This window comes from Thalassophryne amazonica, chromosome 11 (assembly GCF_902500255.1).
Source record: "Thalassophryne amazonica chromosome 11, fThaAma1.1, whole genome shotgun sequence".
NCBI classification, from domain to species: Eukaryota; Metazoa; Chordata; class Actinopteri; order Batrachoidiformes; family Batrachoididae; genus Thalassophryne; species Thalassophryne amazonica.
In genome coordinates this window covers 77,056,804-77,080,856 of record NC_047113.1, presented here as the reverse complement: position 1 = coordinate 77,080,856, position 24,053 = coordinate 77,056,804, and the positions used below count along the sequence as shown (strand labels likewise).

The following is a 24,053-nucleotide window of genomic DNA, read 5'->3' as shown; positions in this document are numbered from 1 at the left end:
CCACAGCCTGTCCAATGGATTTTTATTTTATTTGTTAGCACTGTTGTCGTACCTGTGCTGCTCCACAGCCTGTCCAGTGGATTTTTATTTTATTTTAGCACCGTTGTTGTGTGTTACCTGTGCTGCTCCACAGCCTGTCCAGTGGATTTTTATTTTATTTTTTACCACTGTTGTCGTGTGTTACCTGTGCTGCTCCACAGCCTGTCTAGTGGATTTTTATTTTATTTTTTACCACTGTTGTCGTGCGTTACCTGTGCTGCTCCACAGCCTGTCTAGTGGATTTTTATTTTATTTTTTACCACTGTTGTCGTGCGTTACCTGTGCTGCTCCGCAGCCTGTCTAGTGGATTTTTATTTTATTTTTTACCACTGTTGTCGTGCGTTACCTGTGCTGCTCCGCAGCCTGTCTAGTGGATTTTTATTTTATTTTTTACCACTGTTGTCGTGCGTTACCTGTGCTGCTCCGCAGCCTGTCTAGTGGATTTTTATTTTGTTTTTTGCCACCGTTGTCGTGCGTTACTGTGCTGCTCCGCAGCCTGTCTAGTGGATTTTTATTTTGTTTTTTGCCGCCGTTGTCGTGCGTTGCCTGTGCTGCTCCGCAGCCTGTCTAGTGGATTTTTATTTTGTTTTTTGGCGCTGTTGTCGTGCGTTACCTGTGCTGCTCCGCAGCCTGCCCAGTGGATTTTTATTTTATTTTTTAGCACTGTTGTCGTGCGTTACCTGTGCTGCTCCACAGCCTGTTCAGTGGATTTTTATTTTATTTTTTAGCACTGTTGTCGTGTGTTACCTGTGCTGCTCCACAGCCTGTCCAGTGGATTTTTATTTTGTTTTTTGACACTGTTGTCGTGTGTTACCTGTGCTGCTCCACAGCCTGTTCTGTGGATTTTTATTTTATTTTTTAGCACTGTTGTCGTGCGTTACCTGTGCTGCTCCACAGCCTGTCCAGTGGATTTTTATTTTATTTTTTAGCACTGTTGTCGTGTGTTACCTGTGCTGCTCCACAGCCTGTTCAGTGGATTTTTATTTATTTTTTAGCACTGTTGTCGTGCGTTATCTGTGCTGCTCCACAGCCTGCCTAGTGGATTTTTATTTTATTTTAGCACTGTTGTCGTGTGTTACCTGTGCTGCTCCACAGCCTGTCCAATGGATTTTTATTTTATTTTTTAGCACTGTTGTCGTACCTGTGCTGCTCCACAGCCTGTCCAGTGGATTTTTATTTTATTTTAGCACCGTTGTTGTGTTACCTGTGCTGCTCCACAGCCTGTCCAGTGGATTTTTATTTTATTTTTTACCACTGTTGTCGTGTGTTACCTGTGCTGCTCCACAGCCTGTCTAGTGGATTTTTATTTTATTTTTTACCACTGTTGTCGTGCGTTACCTGTGCTGCTCCACAGCCTGTCTAGTGGATTTTTATTTTATTTTTTACCACTGTTGTCGTGCGTTACCTGTGCTGCTCCGCAGCCTGTCTAGTGGATTTTTATTTTATTTTTTACCACTGTTGTCGTGCGTTACCTGTGCTGCTCCGCAGCCTGTCTAGTGGATTTTTATTTTATTTTTTACCACTGTTGTCGTGCGTTACCTGTGCTGCTCCGCAGCCTGTCTAGTGGATTTTTATTTTGTTTTTTGCCACCGTTGTCGTGCGTTACTGTGCTGCTCCGCAGCCTGTCTAGTGGATTTTTATTTTGTTTTTTGCCGCCGTTGTCGTGCGTTGCCTGTGCTGCTCCGCAGCCTGTCTAGTGGATTTTTATTTTGTTTTTTGCCGCCGTTGTCGTGCGTTGCCTGTGCTGCTCCGCAGCCTGTCTAGTGGATTTTTATTTGTTTTTTGCCGCCGTTGTCGTGCGTTGCCTGTGCTGCTCCGCAGCCTGTCTAGTGGATTTTTATTTTATTTTTTGCCGCCGTTGTCGTGCGTTACCTGTGCTGTTCCACGGCCTGTCTAGTGGATTTTTTTTTTTTTTTTTTTTTTTTTACCACCATTGTCGTGCGTTACCTGTGCTGCTCCGCAGCCTGTCTAGTGGATTTTTATTTTATTTTCTACCACTGTTGTCGTGCGTTACCTGTGCTGCTCCACAGCCTGTCTAGTGGATTTTTATTTTATTTTTGCACCGTTGTCGTGCGTTCGCTGTTGCCGTGCGTTACTTGTGCTGCTTCATGGCCTGTCTGGTGCCTTAACTAAAGCACTCCTTCTGCTGAATCACCTCTAAATTATTTACACATTATTCACTTTGTGTGTTTTTAGGAATCCACTAGGTTGCGTAGCTACTAGCTTTTAGCCGATTTAGCATGGCGGCTTCTCCTGTCTCTCCCGTACTTTTCTGCTCTGGGTGTGAAATGTTTAGTTATTCCTCGGCCTCCTTTAGCAGTAACGGTACTTGTAATAAATGCAGCTTATTCGTAGCTTTGGAGGCCAGGCTGGGCGAATTGGAGACTCGGCTCCGCACCGTGGAAAATTCTACAGCTAACCAGGCCCCTGTAGTCGGTGTGGACCAAGGTGGCTTAGCCACCGTTAGTTCCCCCCTGGCGGATCCCGTGCAGTCGGGAAAGCAGGCCGACTGGGTGACTGTGAGGAGGAAGCGTAGCCCTAAACAGAAGCCCCGTGTACACCGTCAACCCGTGCACATCTCTAACCGTTTTTCCCCACTCGACGACACACTCGCCGAGGATCAAACTCTGGTTATTGGCGACTCTGTTTTGAGAAATGTGAAGTTAGCGACACCAGCAACCATTGTCAATTGTCTTCCGGGGGCCAGAGCAGGCGACATTGAAGGAAATTTGAAATTGCTGGCTAAGGCTAAGCGTAAATTTGGTAAGATTGTAATTCACGTCGGCAGTAATGACACTCGGTTACGCCAATCGGAGGTCACTAAGATTAACATTAAATCGGTGTGTAACTTTGCAAAAACAATGTCGGACTCTGTTGTTTTCTCTGGGCCCCTCCCCAATCAGACCGGGAGTGACATGTTTAGCCGCATGTTCTCCTTGAATTGCTGGCTGTCTGAGTGGTGTCCAAAAAATGAGGTGGGCTTCATTGATAATTGGCAAAGCTTCTGGGGAAAACCTGGTCTTGTTAGGAGAGACGGCATCCATCCCACTTTAGATGGAGCAGCTCTCATTTCTAGAAATCTGGCCAATTTTCTTGGATCCTCCAAACTGTGACTGTCTAGCGTTGGGACCAGGAGGCAGAGCTGTGGTCTTATACACCTCTCTGCAGCTTCTCTCCCCCTGCCATCCCCTCGTTGCCCCATCCCCGTAGAGACGGTGCCTGCTTCCAGACCACCAATAACCAGCAAAAATCTATTTAAGCAAAAAAATTCAAAAAGAAAAAATAATATAGCACCTTCAACTGCACCACAGACTAAAACAGTTAAATGTGGTCTATTAAACATTACGTCTCTCTCTTCTAAGTCCCTGTTGGTAAATGATATAATAATTGATCAACGTATTGATTTATTCTGCCTAACAGAAACCTGGTTACAGCAGGATGAATATGTTAGTTTAAATGAGTCAACACCCCCGAGTCACACTAACTGTCAGAATGCTCGTAGTACGGGCCGGGGCGGAGGATTAGCAGCAATCTTCCATTCCAGCTTATTAATTAATCAAAAACCTAGACAGAGCTTTAATTCATTTGAAAGCTTGTCTCTTAGTCTTTTCCATCCAAATTGGAAGTCCCAAAAACCAGTTTTATTTGTTATTATCTATCGTCCACCTGGTCGTTACTGTGAGTTTCTCTGTGAATTTTCAGACCTTCTGTCTGACTTAGTGCTTAGCTCAGATAAGATACTTATAGTGGGCGATTTTAACATCCACACAGATGCTGAGAATGACAGCCTCAACACTGCATTTAATCTATTATTAGACTCTATTGGCTTTGCTCAAAAAGTAAATGAGTCCACCCACCACTTTAATCATATCTTAGATCTTGTTTTGACTTATGGTATGGAAATAGAAGACTTAACAGTATTCCCTGAAAACTCCCTTCTGTCTGATCATTTTTTAATAACATTTACATTTACCCTGATGGACTACCCTGCAGTGGGGAATAAGTTTCATTACACTAGAAGTCTTTCAGAAAGCGCTGTAACTAGGTTTAAGGATATGATTCCTTCTTTATGTTCTCTATTGTCATATACCAACACAGAGCAGAGTAGCTACCTAAACTCTGTAAGAGAGTTAGAGTATCTCGTCAATAGTTTTACATCCTCATTGAAGACAACTTTGGATGCTGTAGCTCCTCTGAAAAAGAGAGCTTTAAATCAGAAGTGTCTGACTCCGTGGTATAACTCACAAACTCGTAGCTTAAAGCAGATAACCCGTAAGTTGGAGAGGAAATGGCGTCTCACTAATTTAGAAGATCTTCACTTAGCCTGGAAAAAGAGTTTGTTGCTCTATAAAAAAGCCCTCCGTAAAGCTAGGACATCTTTCTACTCATCACTAATTGAAGAAAATAAGAACAACCTCAGGTTTCTTTTCAGCACTGTAGCCAGGCTGACAAAGAGTCAGAGCTCTATTGAGCTGAGTATTCCATTAACTTTAACTAGTAATGACTTCATGACTTTCTTTGCTAACAAAATTTTGACTATTAGAGAAAAAATTACTCATAACCATCCCAAAGATGTATCGTTATCTTTGGCTGCTTTCAGTGATGCCGGTATTTGGTTAGACTCTTTCTCTCCGATTGTTCTGTCTGAGTTATTTTCATTAGTTACTTCATCCAAACCATCAACATGTTTATTAGACCCCATTCCTGCCAGGCTGCTTAAGGAAGTCCTACCATTATTTAATGCTTCAATCTTAAATATGATCAACTTATCTTTGTTAGTTGGCTATGTACCACAGGCTTTTAAGGTGGCAGTAATTAAACCATTACTTAAAAAGCCATCACTTGACCCAGCTATTTTAGCTAATTATAGGCCAATCTCCAACCTTCCTTTTCTCTCAAAGATTCTTGAGAGGGTAGTTGTAAAACAGCTAACTGATCACCTGCAGAGGAATGGTCTATTTGAAGAGGTTCAGTCAGGTTTTAGAATTCATCATAGTACAGAAACAGCATTAGTGAAGGTTACAAATGATCTTCTTATGGCTTCGGACAGTGGACTTATCTCTGTGCTTGTTCTGTTGGACCTCAGTGCTGCTTTTGATACTGTTGACCATAAAATTTTATTACAGAGATTAGAGCATGTCATAGGTATTAAAGGCACTGCGCTGCGGTGGTTTGAATCATATTTGTCTAATAGATTACAGTTTGTTCATGTAAATGGGGAATCTTCTTCACAGACTAAAGTTAATTATGGAGTTCCACAAGGTTCTGTGCTAGGACCAATTTTATTCACTTTATACATGCTTCCCTTAGGCAGTATTATTAGACGGTATTGCTTAAATTTTCATTGTTACGCAGATGATACCCAGCTTTATCTATCCATGAAGCCAGAGGACACACACCAATTAGCTAAACTGCAGGATTGTCTTACAGACATAAAGACATGGATGACCTCTAATTTCCTGCTTTTAAACTCAGATAAAACTGAAGTTATTGTACTTGGCCCCACAAATCTTAGAAGCATGGTGTCTAACCAGATCTTTACTCTGGATGGCATTTCCCTGACCTCTAGTAATACTGTGAGAAATCTTGGAGTCATTTTTGATCAGGATATGTCATTCAAAGCGCATATTAAACAAATATGTAGGACTGCCTTTTTGCATTTACGCAATATCTCTAAAATCAGAAAGGTCTTGTCTCAGAGTGATGCTGAAAAACTAATTCATGCATTTATTTCCTCTAGGCTGGACTATTGTAATTCTTTATTATCAGGTTGTCCTAAAAGTTCCCTAAAAAGCCTTCAGTTAATTCAAAATGCTGCAGCTAGAGTACTGACGGGGACTAGCAGGAGAGAGCATATCTCACCCGTGTTGGCCTCTCTTCATTGGCTTCCTGTTAATTCTAGAATAGAATTTAAAATTCTTCTTCTTACTTATAAGGTTTTGAATAATCAGGTCCCATCTTATCTTAGGGACCTCGTAGTACCATATCACCCCAATAGAGCGCTTCGCTCTCAGACTGCAGGCTTACTTGTAGTTCCTAGGGTTTGTAAGAGTAGAATGGGAGGCAGAGCCTTCAGCTTTCAGGCTCCTCTCCTGTGGAACCAGCTCCCAATTCAGATCAGGGAGACAGATACCCTCTCTACTTTTAAGATTAGGCTTAAAACTTTCCTTTTCGCTAAGGCTTATAGTTAGGGCTGGATCGGGTGACCCTGGACTATCCCTTGGTTATGCTGCTTTAGACGTAGACTGTGGGGGGGTTCCCATGATGCACTGTTTCTTTCTCTTTTTGCTCTGTATGCATCACTCCGCATTTAATCATTAGTGATCGATCTCTGCCCCCCTCCACAGCATGTCTTTTTCCTGGTTCTTTCCCTCAGCCCCAACCAGTCTCAGCAGAAGACTGCCCCTCCCTGAGCCTGGTTCTGCTGGAGGTTTCTTCCTGTTAAGAGGGAGTTTTTCCTTCCCACTGTTGCCAAGTGCTTGCTCACAGGGGGTCGTTTTGACCGTTGGGGTTTTTCATAATTATTGTATGGCCTTGCCTTACAATATAAAGCGCCTTGGGGCAACTGTTTGTTGTGATTTGGCGCTATATATAAAAAAAGTTGATTGATTGATTGATTAATTTTCACTGTTGCTGCACTTTGTGTCAAATAATGGTCATATCGTATATCATACTGATATGACAATATTGAGATATGATAATTTGGCCATATTGTGCAGCCCTACTGTCAACTAGCTGAAAACTTTGAATATTAATTTACAGCTACATTAAAAATTAAAGTGGCAGGGAGTTAAGAGGGCTGTAATGGGGGGGTCAGCTGAAAGGCAAAAAAAGAAAAATGATTAAAAAGGTGGGGGTATGAAAGAAGGTGAAAGGTTTGAGTCATGCTCATGCTCCCAAGAACCATTTTACTAAAAAAGGAAGAACCTAAAGGAGATGGTTAGATGGTGAGGAAGTTCCAGGGTTGGGGTTTTGCTACTGAACTAAGCACTATTAATATAATACTAGACTAAGTATAGACTTTACTGCACCATGCAGGATTTCACCTGCTTTGAGAGAGAAACCCCGGTCCTGATAAATATATTTTACTTAGAGCAAGTAAATTCTGAAAAATCTAAATTATCTTTCAATTTACTCTCGGAGTACAGCTCTTCAAAACTTTGTAACAAAATTGCGTTGATGACTGAATTGCTAATTTTATGATGCAATGAAAGAAAAAAATAAGCTCAGTAAGCTTTCAAAGTTGATCCATTATTTTGGGGTGCCAAATATTGTAAATAGCAAATTTGAGCTTTATGCTTCCATTCAGAGTTGATATATTGCTTTCTGAAAATACAAATACAGGTTCAAAATTGGTTCACGCCATGTTACGGTACCCTACTTTGCAAATTTTTCTCACTATGAAGGCATATGAGCAAGATACAACAATTTTGACATAAAGTTGGTATATCAATATGTTCTCCACAAAAAAATTATGAAATGGCTGAGCACGTGCCCACATGGTCAAATCATAAAGAGACTGGAGTCCTATTTTTTACATTCTACGATCATGTTCAATTTTCAAGAGTCAATAATTCAAAAACCCTTCAAGTTATGACCACAATGTTTTACACACATATAACTTCTGCCCCAGATGTGTGTATTCTACAATATGAAGATTATCCATTGAATCCCTTCTTTAGTACAGTTCTTTGAAATTTTGTAATGTTTTTAGAGAATGGACAAACTGCCATTTTTGTGATGCTACAGAATGAAAAATTAGCTCTGTATCCCATTTTTGAAATTTACTACTGTTTCTGGGGTGCCCAAATAGGGTGTATTCCAAATTTGAGCTTTATATCTGCATTCTTAGCTGAGATAATGCCTTTTAAAAATGAAAAAAAGCTAAAAATGCATTCACGAGTGAAAAATAGGATTGTGGGTACCGTAATTTAAAAAAATTATATCTAAAAAAAACTACTTGGAATTAAGCCAAAATATTTTGTGTTCATCAGACATATATGGTTAAAAAATCATGACAATCCAAGTCAGTGACCTGGGAGGCACCTGATGATTTCACACAGAATGACCCAGTTGGATAAATTTTCTTCCCTCAACATGCACGCTGTATTGCACATCCAAGTACTTCGTGTCCTTTTTGCCCTAATCGGTAGTGGCGGCCGTGTCCCCATGTAGACACGGCAACGTTGCATTAGTGCTGTAGGGAGTCCACCCTCTAACTTTCATATACGAGGTCTGTTAGAAAAGTATCATACCTTTTTATTTTTTTCAAAAACTATATGGATTTGATTCATATGTTTTTACGGCAGCCAAGCTTGAACCTTCGTGCGCATGCGTGAGTTTTTCCACGCCTGTCGGTTGCGTCAGTCGCCTGTGGGCAGGCTTTGAGTGAGCACTGCTCCACCCCTCTCGTCGTTGTTTCATTGCGAGGAAATGGCGGAATGATTTGGGCTTTTTTTCCATCAGAATTTTTTCAGAAACTGTTAGAGACTGGCAGCTTGAAACCATTCGAAAAATTTTTCTGGCTTTCGGTGAAAATTTTACGGGCTTCACAGAAAATAAGGAGTGTTACTACAGCTTTAAGGATGGCCCACAATGGCGCACGGCGTGCCGCGCTCCGAGCTGCCATCGAGAGGCAGAAACCACCACATCATTTCTAAATGGATCGCTGTGTGGAGCCGGGACCGTCATGTGCAATTTCTCTGGTTATCACAATAGCTGGACATCAGCTTAGAGGACAAGTTGGGACATGCCTATCTCGGCTTTCAGTGCTTACCAGTCGAGTGAGTATAAGAGAAATTGTGGAGAGCTGGACATGTCCCAACTTGTCCTCTAACACTCCGAAACGGAGGTGTTCCTTTGTCTCGCTTCATCAGCGAATCAGTCGTGACGCGCAAAGCCTCCGTGCGGCTTTTCATGACAAAATCTCTTGTTAAAAGTGAAATCTGCCGGGAAATGGCTGATGTCCAGCTCTTGTGATAACCAGAGAAATTGCACACGACGGTCCCGGCTCCACACAGCGATCCGTTTAGAAATGTGGTGGGTTCTGCCTCTCAATGGCGGCTCGGAGCGCGGCGCGCCATGCGCCATTGTGGGCCGTCCTTAAAGCTGTAGTAACACTCCTTATTCTCTGTGAAGCCCACAAAATTTTCACCGAAAGCCAGATAAATTTTTCAAATGGTTTCCAGCTACCTGTCTCTAACAGTTTCTGAAAAAATTCTGATGGAAAAAAAGCCCAAATCATTCCGCCATTTCCTCGCAATGAAACAATGACGAGAGGGGTGGAGCAGTGCTCACTCAAAGCCTGCCCACAGGCAAATGACGCAACCGACAGGCATGAAAAAACTCACGCATGCGCACGAAGGTTCAAACTTGGCTGACGTAAAAACATATGAATCAAATCCATATAGTTTTTGAAAAAAATAAAAAGGTACGATACTTTTCTAACAGACCTCGTATGCAGGAAAGCTACTACTAGCAGTTACACCTTTACAGTTGTGCTTAAAAGTTTACAAACCCTAGCAGAATTTTTGGGGGGGGGGGGGGGGGGGCTATTTTTCAGAAAATCTGAATGATAACATAGTAACTTTTTTTTCTGTCATGGTTACAATTGTATGTAAAATTTTGGGCACCCCTGACGATTTCCATGATTTTCCTTTATAAATCACTGGTTGTTTGGATCAGCAATTTCAGTTAAATATATCATATAGCAGACAAACACAGTGATATTTGAGAAGTGAAATGAACTTTATAGGATTTACAGAAAGTGTGCAATAATTATTTAAACAAAATTAGGCAGGTGCATAAATTTGGACACACCATCAAAAAAAAATACATCAGTATTATAAACTACTCTCTGCAATCCGGTCATCTGCCACAAACTCTTAAAACCGCCTTAATAAATCCTCTGCTAAAAAAAAACCCTACTCTCGACCCTGCACTACTTTCAAACTTTCAACCCATTTCAAATCTTCCTTTCTTCTCAAAAATCATAGAAAAAGTTGTTTCCACCCAAATCCATGATCATCTGCAATCTTCCAGCCTCTATGAGAAGTTTCATTCAGGGTTTCGCTCTGCCCACAGCACTGAGACAACCCTGGTCAGGGTCACCAATGATTTGTTGGTGGCTTCTGACCAAGGCTCTCCATCCCTTCTCTTGCTCCTGGAACTCTCGGCCACCTTTGACACTGTAGACCATACCATTCTTCACCGACTCCAGCATTTCGTTGGCCTTTCAGACACAGCACTCCAGTGGTTTCGGTCCTACCTGACTGATAGAGCTGAGTATGTGGCCCTTGGGGAAGCCAGGTCGAGGCCCCACATTGCAACTTTTGGGGTCCCCCAGGGGTCGGTCCTTGGACCGACCTTATTTTCCATCTATATGCTCCCCTTGGGCCACATCATCAGCAGACATGGAATATCCTTCCATTGCTATGCTGATGATACTCAGCTCTATGTCAGGTTGGACCCCATTTCTTCATTTTCCATTCACACCCTCACTGCCTGCCTGGAGGAGACAAAGGCATGGATGAATGACAATTTTCTCCAGCTAAACAGCACAAAAACTGAAGCCATTCTCATTGGCACCCCACATCAACTGAAATCATCCCCCCTCAAAGTATTTTCATTCTCTGGCCACAACATTCCATTATCAACATCTGTTACAAACCTGGGAGTCCGTTTTGACCCCAACTTTTCATTTGACATCCATATCCAGCATATTTGTAAAACAGCATTCTTTCATCTCAGGAACATCTCCAAACTCCGCCCCTCCCTGTCGTTGTCTGATGCTGAGAGGCTGGTCCACGCCTTTGTCTCCTCCAGGCTGGACTACTGTAATGCACTCCTCATCGGGATCTCTGGCAGAAATTTACAACGTCTCCAGTCCATTCAAAACTATGCTGCCAGGATCCTGATGGGGGTGCCCAAAACTCAACACATTACTCCCATCCTCAATAAACTCCACTGGCTTCCTGTTAGGTTCAGGGTGGAATATAAGATCTGCCTCCTGATCTATCATTGTGTCTACGGCGGTGCACCAGTGTACCTCAAAGAACTTCTGTCCCCCCATGAGCCCATGAGACGCCTCCGCTCAAACAACAGTCACCTCCTCCAGGTCCCCAAAACCAAGCTCCACACAATGGGGGACAGAGCCTTTCAGGCAGCAGCACCACGCCTGTGGAATGCCCTGCCCATCCACCTGAGGGCGCCACAGTCAATGGACTCTTTTAAATCAAATCTTAAAAAGTTTTTATTTCAGAAAGCTTATGAATTATAGTTGCTAATTTTAATTGATTTTAATTGATCCTATTTTTTATTTTTTATTGTTGTTGATTGTTGTTTTATGCTTCTGTTTAACTTCTGTGGCACTTTGAGATTTGTTTACAAATGTAAAGTGCAATATAAATAAAATGTATTATTATTATTATTATTTAGTAGATCCTCCTTTTGCAGAAATAACAGCCTCTAAATGCTTCCTATAGCTTCCAATGAGAGTCTGGATTCTGGTTGAAGGTATTTTGGACCATTCTTTACAAAACATCTCAGGTTTGTTGGTTTCCAAGCATGGACAGCCCGCTTAAAATCACACCACAGATTTTCAATAATATTCAGGTCTGGGGACTGAGATGGTCATTCCAGAATGTTGTACTTGTTCCTCTGCATGATGCCGTAGAAGATTTTGAGCAGTGTTTAGAGTCGTTGTCTTGTTGAAAGATCCAGCCCGGCGCTACTTCAACTTTGTCACTGATTCATGAACATTGTCCTCAAGAATCTGCTGATATTGACTGGAATCCATGTGACCCTCAACTTTAACAAGATTCCCAGTACCTGCACTGGCCTCACAGCCACACAGCATAATGGAACCACCTCCAAATTTTACTGTAGGTAGCAAATGCTTTTCTTGGAATGCGGTGTTCTTTTTCAGCCATGCATACTGCCCCTTATTATGTCCAAATAACTCAATTTTAGTTTCATCAGTCCACAGCACCTTATTCCAAAATGAAGCTGGTTTGTCAAAATATGCTTTAGCATACCTCAAGCGACTCTGTTTGTGGTGTGTACGCAGAAAAGACTTCATCTGCATTACAGCATCATACAGCATCTCTTTGTGCAAAGTGCGCTGTATAGTTGAACGATGCACAGAGACACTATCTGCAGCAAGATCATGTTGTAGGTCAAATGGCCAACTTAAATACCCTTTCTCATGATAGATTCACCTGTGTAAGGAGGTCAATGAACTTACCAAACCAATTTTGTGTTCCAATAATTAGTGCTAAATGTATTCAAATCAATAAAATGACAAGGGTGCCCAAATTTATGCACCTGCCTAATATTGTTTAAATAATTATTGCACACTTTCTGTAAATACTAGAACTTCATTTCACTTCTCAAATATCAATGTGTTTGTCTGCTATATGATATATTTAACTGAAACTTCTGATCCAGACAACCAATGATTTATAAAGGAAAATCATGAAAATTATCAGGGGTGCCCGAACTTTTACATACAACTGTAGTGGTTGGGTGAAGCCACTTACTGTTTCTTCTTTTTAAACCATAATGATCAAAAGTTTCCATCCTCATGTTCTTCATACCGTGTTAACGTCAGTGACAGCTTGGAGTCTTTTGTGGTCATTGTGGAAAAGGCTCTCTGATGGTGAAGCTAAATGGTAAATGTACTGCATTTATATAGCACTTTTCCATCTGCATCAGACGCTCAAAGCGCTTTACACATCAATGCCTTACATTCACCCCGATGTCAGGCTGCTGCCATGCAAGGTGCTTACTACACACCGGGAGCAACGAGGGGATTAAAGACCTTGCCCAAGGGCCCTTAGTGATTTTCCAGTCAGGCTGGGATTTGAACCGAGAATCTTCTGGTCTCAAGCCCAACACCTTAACCACGAGACAATCACCTCCCCTGTCTACTCCACACAGATTTACCACAGGGTGTCATACTGTCTGTATTTCTTCATAACTGATGTAAATAAAGTCTGAGACGTATTCAGTGGCAGCTTCACCATCAGAGAGCCTCGACCACAACCACCACAAAAGACTCCAAGATGTCACTGATGTTAACACGGTATGAAGAACAGGGGGATGGAAACTTATGATCTAGTAACTAGGTTTAAGGATATGATTCCTTCTTTATGTTCTCTAATGCCATATACCAACACAGTGCAGAGTAGCTACCTAAACTCTGTAAGTGAGATAGAGTATCTGGTCAATAGTTTTACATCCTCATTGAAGACAACTTTGGATGCTGTAGCTCCTCTGAAAAAGAGAGCTTTAAATCAGAAGTGCCTGACTCCATGGTATAACTCACAAACTCGCATCTTAAAGCAGATAACCCGTAAGTTGGAGAGGAAATGGCGTCTCACTAATTTAGAAGATCTTCACTTAGCCTGGAAAAAGAGTCTGTTGCTCTATAAAAAAGCCCTCCGTAAAGCTAGGACATCTTACTACTCATCACTAATTGAAGAAAATAAGAACAACCCCAGGTTTCTTTTCAGCACTGTAGCCAGGCTGACAAAGAGTCAGAGCTCTATTGAGCCGAGTATTCCTTTAACTTTAACTAGTAATGACTTCATGACTTTCTTTGCTAATAAAATTTTAACTATTAGAGAAAAAATTACTCATAACCATCCCAAAGACGTATCGTTATCTTTGGCTGCTTTCAGTGATGCCGTTATTTGGTTAGACTCTTTCTCTCAGATTGTTCTGTCTGAGTTATTTTTATTAGTTACTTCATCCAAACCATCAACATGTCTATTAGACCCCATTCCTACCAGGCTGCTCAAGGAAGCCCTACCATTATTTAATGCTTCGATCTTAAATATGATCAATCTATCTTTATTAGTTGGCTATGTACCACAGGCCTTTTAAGGTGGCAGTAATTAAACCATTACTTAAAAGCCATCACTTGACCCAGCTATCTTAGCTAATTATAGGCCAATCTCCAACCTTCCTTTTCTCTCAAAAATTCTTGAAAGGGTAGTTGTAAAACAGCTAACTGATCATCTGCAGAGGAATGGTCTATTTGAAGAGTTTCAGTCAGGTTTTAGAATTCATCATAGTACAGAAACAGCATTAGTGAAGGTTACAAATGATCTTCTTATGGCCTCAGACAGTGGACTCATCTCTGTGCTTGTTCTGTTAGACCTCAGTGCTGCTTTTGATACTGTTGACCATACAATTTTATTACAGAGATTAGAGCATGCCATAGGTATTAAAGGCACTGCGCTGCGGTGGTTTGAATCATATTTATCTAATAGATTACAATTTGTTCATGTAAATGGGGAATTTTCTTCACAGACTAAGGTTAATTATGGAGTTCCGCAAGGTTCTGTGCTAGGACCAATTTTATTCACTTATACATGCTTCCCTTAGGCAGTATTATTAGACGGCATTGCTTAAAATTTTCATTGTTACGCAGATGATACCCAGCTTTATCTATCCATGAAGCCAGAGGACACACACCAATTAGCTAAACTGCAGGATTGTCTTACAGACATAAAGACATGGATGACCTCTAATTTCCTGCTTTTAAACTCAGATAAAACTGAAGTTATGTACTTGGCCCCACAAATCTTAGAAACATGGTGTCTAACCAGATCCTTACTCTGGATGGCATTACCCTGACCTCTAGTAATACTGTGAGAAATCTTGGAGTCATTTTTGATCAGGATATGTCATTCAAAGCGCATATTAAACAAATATGTAGGACTGCTTTTTTGCATTTACGCAATATCTCTAAAATTAGAAAGGTCTTGTCTCAGAGTGATGCTGAAAAACTAATTCATGCATTTATTTCCTCTAGGCTGGACTATTGTAATTCATTATTATCAGGTTGTCCTAAAAGTTCCCTGAAAAGCCTTCAGTTAATTCAAAATGCTGCAGCTAGAGTCCAAACGGGACTAGAAGGAGAGAGCATATCTCACCCATATTGGCCTCTCTTCATTGGCTTCCTGTTAATTCTAGAATAGAATTTAAAATTCTTCTTCTTACTTATAAGGTTTTGAATAATCATCTTATCTTAGGGACCTCATAGTACCATATCAGCCCAATAGAGCGCTTTGCTCTCAGACTGCAGGCTTACTTGTAGTTCCTAGGGTTTTTAAGAGTAGAATGGGAGGCAGAGCCTTCAGCTTTCAGGCTCCTCTCCTGTGGAACTAGCTCCCAATTCGGATCAGGGAGACAGACACCCTCTCTACTTTTAAGATTAGGCTTAAAACTTTCCTTTTTGCTAAAGCTTATAGTTAGGGCTGGATCAGGTGACCCTGAACCATCCCTTAGTTATGCTGCTATAGACGTAGACTGCTGGGGGGTTCCCATGATGCACTGAGTGTTTCTTTCTCTTTTTTCTCTGTATGCACCACTCTGCATTTAATCATTAGTGATTGATCTCTGCCCCCCTCCACAGCATGTCTTTTTCCTGGTTCTCTCCCTGAGCCCCAACCAGTCCCAGCAGAAGACTGCCCCTCCCTGAGCCTGGTTCTGCTGGAGGTTTCTTCCTGTTAAAAGGGAGTTTTTCCTTCCCACTGTCGCCAAGTGCTTGCTCACAGGGGGTCGTTTTGACTGTTGGGGTTTTTACGTAATTATTGTATGGCCTTGCCTTACAATATAAAGCACCTTGGGACAACTGTTTGTTGTGATTTGGCGTTATATATAAATAAAATAAATTGATGATCAGGGTCATTTGGATCATTTCTGTTGTCATTATGATTTAAAAACAGGAAACACAGTTTCTGACAATAAATAGCTTCAAACAACCACTAACCATGAGAGGAAAAAAGTTACTGTGTATCATTCATATTCTCTGAACAATGGGGAAAAAAAAAATTCTTCCAGGGAATGTAAACGTTTGAGCACATCTGTATGTTCCAGAACTCTCCAGGTGAAGACTGACACTATCTGTCCTTAATTGAAGCCCCTCATCATATCTACACTCACAGAGTGTTTTCTAGTGGTATACTGTGTCCATCACTGTCATCAGGTCAGATCATAAAGTGTGCTACAGATCTGAATGGAACAATGATACGGACCAGCACCCAGCCGGTAACTTCGTGCTTCTCAGGTCCTCCTCTGGTCTGGATCGCCAGGTTTTCTCTGTCTCCTGGAAGAAGCTCCATCTTCTTCTTGCCCATGATAACCTGAAGAAGGACACACCAAAGTGATCTTAAGAGATGCAGAGAACTGACGAAAGCCAACAACAAAGTAAAAGAAGCATGCAGCTGGCACCTGAAGGACACGCTCACGTTTCACCTGGCTGCAGCAGGTAGATAGCTACTGTGGAGAGGTGAAGATCTACCACACGTCTGTCTGGGTGGTTGCCATCCACAACCCAAGGCAGTTCTACAGTGAGGCAGATGCAGTGATGCGCCTGATCTGACCCTGGTGTGGACACCACAGGTTAGTCGTTTTATAGTTTTCTGATTAAAACAGAGCTGGCACAGTGGAAACCTGCAGACAGACCTCTGATGGCCAAGTCCTCAAAGAAACGGAATGTCTGGATTTTAGTCTTGATCCAGAATAATCCCAGAAACCCAGACACACTGACTTCTCACTGAGCTTCAATCAGGATATCAAATGGAATCCACAAAGATCACAGCATCATCTACAAAGTCAAGGTCAGGAAACTTTTCCTCACCAACAAAGTGACTGGTTTCCAGAACATGACTCAGGAGAGCAGGAGGCACAACACACTGCTGCCAAACAGCAGCAGAATTCACTGGGAAGAGGACACCTGGTCCACACAGTCCTCAAAGTGCTGAAACCAGTCTGTTTAAAGTTATCCAAGCTTAATCTCATGGAAAGGTTAGGTCTAGGACCTCGCTCTGATGCAGAGCATTATCCACCACATTACAGAACCGCCTTGGGTCCTGGATGGCAACCACCCAGGCAGACACCCAATCCATCCCCACATCCAAAAGTAACCATCTATCTGCAGCAACCAAGTGAAAGATGTGTGTGTCCCTGATATACTCCAAATGCACAAAAATGTCACTGTACAGTTTCTCCAGTCACAGCCACAGAAGCCTGGAACTCCGTCAGAGGTGTCTTTCTTCACTCGTTTGCTTATTTCTGAGAACTGCTTCCTCCAGACAGATTTACTGTAAAGTACCAGACTGGCTTTTGTCACCTGTCGTTTGGACTATTGTAACTCCCTGTATTGTGGGCTAGATCAAATGTCCATTCATCGTCTGCAATTGGTCCAAAACGCCGCAGCGTGGTTGCTTACAGGCACCAGAAAGTGGGACCACATAACTCCTGTACTGGCCTCTCTGCACTGGCTTCCAGTCAGTTACAGGATTCATTTCAAGTTGTTGTTGTTGGTTTTTAAATGTTTAAATGGATTGGCTCCTTCCTACTTCTCCGAGCTTCTGTCGGTTCATGCTCCAGGTCGAAATATGAGATCGGCCAATCAGCTGACTCTGGAAGTGCTGAGATCCCGGCTGAAAACTAGGGGAGACCGTGCATTTTCAGTGGCGGCTCCGAGACTCTGGAACAGGCTTCCTTTGAATGTCCGTATGGCCCCGTCTTTAAACATCTTCAAGTCTTGGTTAAAAACTCATTTGTTTGCTCTGACTTTTGACTCAAGCTAGCCGATTCCTGATTTGGTTATGATTATCATTTTAGCCATTTTGTTCCTGTTGTGTTTTTCATTATTACTATTATTATTTTTAGGGTGTGTGCAGCACTTTGGGCAGTTTTTCTGTATTAAATGTGCTATATAAACATTGACATTGACATTGTTTTTCTTGGTGATTGATGGAAATGAAGTACAAGAAAATGTTAATGTGTTCATCCCCCAACTTGTTTAAAGAAAAGTGGCTGGAAAAGTAATAAGAATGTTTATATTTAGTTTGTCCAGTTACTTGTGGCCTTTGAAAATGGAGGGGCCATGTCTGTAATTCCTAAATGGTTAATGTGGCATACGAGGTCTGTCCATAAAGTATCGTACCTTTTTATTTTGTTTTTAAACTATATGGATTTGATTCATATGTTTTCACGTCAGACAAGCTTGAACCCTCGTGCGCATGCGTGAGTTTTTCCACGCCTGTCGGTGACGTCATTCGCCTGTGAGCACGCCTTGTGGAAGGAGTGGTCCCGCCCCGTCGTCGGATTTTCATTGTCTGGAAATGGCCGAATGATTTGGGTTTTTTTTCCATCAGAATTTTTTCAGAAGCTGTTAGAGACTGGCACCTGGAAACTATTCTAAAAATTTATCTGGCTTTCGGTGAAAATTTTACGGGCTTCACAGAGAATAAGGTCTGTTAGTACAGCTTTATGAACCCCTTTAAGGACGCTCAACGCGCCGCGCTCCGAGCTGCGACGACACGGCACAAGCCACCGGACCATTTCTGAGCTGATGGCTCTGTGGATACGAGACCATCGTGTGCTCTTTCTCTGGTTATCGCAAGAGCTGGACATCAGCCATTTTCCGGCAGATGTCACTTTTAACAAGAGATTTTGTCATGGAAAGCCGTGCGGAGGCTTCGCGTGTCACGACCGATTTGCTTTGGAAGCGAGACAAAGGAACACCTCCATTTCAGCGTGTCAGAGGACATGTCCAAACTTGTCTTCTATATATATATATATATATATATATATATATATATATATATATATATATATATATATATATATATATATATATATATATATATATATATATATATATATATATATATATATATATATATATATATATGAAAGTTCCCCTTTGGCTGACCTGACCGTAGAGGAACGGTCTTTTGGTGCGAGCCGCGTGGGTTCGATCCCCCACCGTCGTCCTGGCCACGAAGGTCCTGCTGCTTCAATCTGGTGTCACGAACAGGATGTTGGTCACAGAGTATGCTAACATGCACCTGTGACTTCAGGACAAAGTCAAAAATGGTGGGGAGATGTGTAGCGGGATGAAAGTCCCGGGTCCCAATTGAAAAGACGTTCCCGCTAGCTTGGCTAACGGGGAGTTCCCCTTTGGCTGACCTGGTAGAGGAACGGTCTTTTGGTGCGAGCCGCGTGGGTTCAAGCCCCCACCGTCATCCCGGCCACGAAGGTCCTGCTGCTTCAATCTGGCGTCACGAACAGGATGTGGGTCACAGAGTATGCTAACATGCACCTATGACTTCGGAACAAAGTCAGAAATGGTGGGGAGATGTGTAGCGGGATGAAAGTCCCGGGTCCCAATTGAAAAGATGTTCCCACTAGCTTGGCTAACGAGGAGTTCCCCTTTGGCTGACCTGGTAGAGGAACGGTCTTTTGGTGCGAGCCACGTGGGTTCGATCCCCCACCGTCATCCCAGCCACGAAGGTCCTGCTGCTTCATATATATATATACAAGGTCTATTAGAAAAGTATCCAACCTTATTATTTTTTTCAAAAACCATATGGATTTGAATCACGTGTGCTGTGCGCCATGCGGCACCGCCGCGACGCGCGAAGCCTCTGCTCCTCTTTCCATGACAAAAACTCCTGTAACAGTGGAATGTGCCGTTCATTTCCAAACTGGACGCTGTGTTTTATCCAGGGCGCCGTCTGACTAGCACAGGAATTGTGAAAAGACGTGGACATCAGCACTTTTTTGGCACATTGAGACAGACGTGCGGAGGAATTCCGCTAGTCGTGGCAGTGCCGCATGGCGCAAAGCAACGCTGTGATGAAGCCTCACGGGACATGTTCTGGCATGTCCAGGCACATCCACAATTTCTCGGATAATCACTCAATGGAAAAACCACCGACAGCTGTCTGAACGCCATCTCAAAGCCGTCCTGTGAGACCAAAACGGAGGTGGTTTTGTCTCGCTCCAGTAGCGAATCCATCGTGACGCGCGAAGCCTCCGCTTGGCTTTCCATGACAAAATCTCTTGTTAAAAGTGAAATCTGCCGGAAAATGGTTGATGTCCAGCTCTTGTGATAACCAGAAAACTGGCACACGATGGTCACGGATCCAGACAGCCATCCGTTTAGAAATGAAATGATCGTTCAGCCTGTCGATGGCGGCTTCGGAGTGCGGCGCGCCCCACAGCCGCTGGGGGCCATCTTTAAAGCGACAGTAACACTCCTTATTCTCTACCAAGCCCGTAACATTTTCACCGAAAGCCAGATAAATTTTTCTAATGGTTTCCAGCTGCCAGTCTCTAACAGTTTCTGAAAAAATTCTCATGGAAAAAAAGCCCAAATCATTCCGCCATTTCCTGACAATGAAAATCCGACGAGGGGGTGGACCACTCCTCACTCAAAGCCTGCTCACAGGCGAATGACGCAACCGACAGGCGTGGAAAAACTCACGCATGCGCACAAGGGTTCAAGCTTGTCTGACGCAATCACACGTGATTCAAATCCATATAGTTTTTGAAAAAAATAATAAGGTTGGATACTTTTCTAATAGACCTCGTATATCTTTCAGTTTTTTCAATGTGTGTCAGAATTTGAACTCACATCATCCCTTTCAAAAATATGTTCTTTTTGAACATATTTTTAATAAACTTTTTAAGAGGAGAAAAAAAGACGTGAACACACACAGAAAGATGATGAAGAAGAAAGGAGGCGGGATCCAAAATGAAGGTCAGACAGTTTTACTCTTAAGTCTCTGAACTAAGAGAGCAGATCCACCACATGGTTGTGACCTTCTGACCTTTTTCCAGGTGAGCACAGGTGTTGGCACGCCGACTGCCTCACAGGTCAGGTAAACCTGCGAGCCGCTGACATTGTACACTTCAGCTGGAGGGGTGACGATGACGGGGGCTGCAGACAGACAGATAAGAGTCAGCGTATCAGTCCAGGACAGGCAGAAACGCGCCCAAATACCAACACATGAATTGGCATTGACAGTAAATCCTCCGTACCCCTGCAAGAATTCAGTTTGCTCGGAGCAACTGCGCTGTGGATTTTCATTTTGAAAGGAATTCAAAAGCTTGCTTGCTTTCAAATGGATGACTGTGAAGTCAAAGAGAATTATTATTTTAATCATCTGAACCATAAACCAGCAGCAGGTCTGAACTTTGTCCAAACACTGGGAGCGTAAAAAGTCCAGCAGCTGTAGCGCTTCTAAGAAGTGAGGGAAAAGGAGACATAAAATATATTAAAGAACATATAAGGAGGACGTGTCCACCACCTGCTGGACAGTCAGCAGATGGTGGACTGATGATAGGTAATAATCAGGTTTCTGTTGAACAGCTTTTCCATCCTAAAACTCTAAAAAAGTTTTCCTTCCATTCAATTAAATTCAGTTTATTTATATAGCACCAAATCACAACAACGTCACCTCAAGGGGCTTCGGGGTAAGGTCTGACCTCAACAAGCCCTCGAGCAAGCACGCAGGCAACAGTGGTCAGAAAAAACTCCCTCTGAGGAAGAAACCTCAAGCAGACCAGACTCAGAAGATTGACAAACTGCTTAGACCACACTAACAGCAACAGAGAGGATAAAAGAAAATACAATACAGAAAAAAACAGAATGCAAAAAAAGTCCAGAGTGGATCTGACTCTAAAAAAAAAAGTCCCAAATTTTTAAGTCATTTTAAAGTGTTGTTTATCTGCAGTATCCTTCAGGCCAGCCATCTTGGAAGGTTGTGAAGTCTAGCAGATGGTGGCAAAAACACTGATCCCAGGTCAATTTTCCGGACGGACAGTAAGACAGCAAAATCAGTCGGCCAGAGCTAACAACACCTAAAGTACCAGTTCCCAGCAGCAAACCAACAGAGAAGCACAGAGGGTACTAATGTGCTCACTGACAGCTAACCCTGTGTTTCACTAACAGACCCAGAGTTTAGATATAATATATATATATATATATAAATGCCATGCATCCAGAAAGTTTTCACAGCACTTCACTTTGTCCACATTTTATGTTACAGCCTTATTCCACAATGGAGTAAATTAATTTTTCCCCTCAAAATTCTACACACAATACCCCATAATGACAATGTGAGAAAAGTTGTCAGGGTTTTTTTTTTTTTAGACATTTGCAAATCTACAAAAATATAAACGCAACACTTTTGGTTTTGCTCCCATTTTGTATGAGATGAACTCAAAGATCTAAAACTTTTTCCACATACACAATATCACCATTTCCCTCAAATATTGTTCACAAACCAGTCTAAATCTGTGATAGTGAGCACTTCTCCTTTGCTGAGATAATCCATCCCACCTCACAGGTGTGCCATATCAAGATGCTGATTAGACACCATGATTAGTGCACAGGTGTGCCTTAGACTGCCCACAATAAAAGGCCACTCTGAAAGGTGTAGTTTTGTTTCATTGGGGGGGATACCAGTCAGTATCTGGTTTGACCACCATTTGCCTCATGCAGTGCAACACATCTCCTTTGCATCATCCGTGAAGCAAACACCTCTCCAACGTGCCAAACGCCAGCGAATGTGAGCATTTGCCCACTCAAGTCGGATACAACGACGAACTGGAGTCAGGTCGAGACCCCGATGAGGACGACGAGCATGCAGATGAGCTTCCCTGAGATGGTTTCTGACAGTTTGTGCAGAAATTCTTTGGTTATGCAAACCGATTGTTTCAGCAGCTGTCCGAGTGGCTGGTCTCAGACGATCTTGGAGGTGAACATGCTGGATGTGGAGGTCCTGGGCTGGTGTGGTTACACGTGGTCTGCGGTTGTGAGGCTGGTTGGAGACGGCTGGTTGGAGATGGCTTATGGTAGAGAAATGAACATTCAATACACGAACAACAGCTCTGGTTGACATTCCTGCTGTCAGCATGCCAATTGCACGCTCCCTCAAATCTTGCGACATCTGTGGCATTGTCCTGTGTGATAAAACTGCACCTTTCAGAGTGGCCTTTTATTGTGGGCAGTCTAAGGCACACCTGTGCACTAATCATGGTGTCTAATCAGCATCTTGATATGGCACACCTGTGAGGTGGGATGGATTATCTCAGCAAAGGAGAAGTGCTCACTATCACAGATTTAGACTGGTTTGTGAACAATATTTGAGGGAAATGGTGATATTGTGTATGTGGAAAAAGTTTTAGATCTTTGAGTTCATCTCATACAAAATGGGAGCAAAACCAAAAGTGTTGCGTTTATATTTTGGTTGAGTATATAAAAAAACCAACAACTAATAAATCACATGCACATAAGTATTTGCTGTTTTTGCTATGTACAGTAGTGTTCAGAATAATAGTAGTGCTATGTGAATAAAAGGTTAATCCAGGTTTTGAGTATATTTCTTATTGTTACATGGGAAACAAGGTACCAGTAGATTCAGTAGATTCTCACAAATCTAACAAGACCAAGCATTCCATGATATGCACACTCTTAAGGCTATGAAATTGAGCTATTAGTAAAAAAAAAAAGTAGAAAAGGGGGTGTTCACAATAATAGTAGCATCTGCTGTTGACACTACAAACTCAAAACTATTATGTTCAAACTGCTTTTTTAGAAATCCTGTGAATCACTAAACTAGTATTTAGTTGTATAACCACAGTTTTTCATGATTTCTTCACATCTGCGAGGCATTAATTTTGTTGGTTTGGAACCAAAATTTTGCTTGTTTACTGGTGTGCTTGGGGTCATTGTCTTGTTGAAACACCCATTTCAAGGGCATGTCCTCTTCAGCATAAGGCAACATTACCTCTTCAAGTATTTTGACATATCCAAACTGATCCATGATACCTGGTATGCGATATATAGGCCCAACACCATAGTAGGAGAAACATGCCCATATCATGATGCTTGCACCACCATGCTTCACTGTCTTTACTGTGAACTGTGGCTTGAATTCAGAGTTTGGGGGTCATCTCACAAACTGTCTGCGGCCCTTGGACCCAAAAAGAACAATTTTACTCTCATCAGTCCAAAAAATATTCCTCCATTTCTCTTTAGGCCAGTTGATGTGTTCTTTGGCAAATTGTAACCTCTTCTGCACGTCTTTTATTTAACAGAGGGACTTTGCGGGGGATTCTTGCAAATAAATTAGCTTCACACAGGCGTCTTCTAACTGTCACAGCACTTACAGGTAACTCCAGACTGTCTTTGATCATCC

General features: G+C 42.3%; 1 protein-coding gene across 1 annotated transcript in view; it reads right to left on the bottom strand.

The window, feature by feature from the left end:
• The window catches only part of igfbp7 (insulin-like growth factor binding protein 7), a 50,329-nt gene that overhangs the window by 18,162 nt on the left and 8,114 nt on the right, over positions 1-24,053 (bottom strand). Inside the window, exons 2-3 of the mRNA XM_034182223.1 lie at positions 20,679-20,788; positions 16,086-16,193 (exon numbers count right to left, since the gene is read on the bottom strand). Of these exons, the coding sequence (XP_034038114.1) occupies positions 16,086-16,193; positions 20,679-20,788 (218 nt within the window). The remainder of the gene's footprint in view (positions 1-16,085; positions 16,194-20,678; positions 20,789-24,053) is intronic.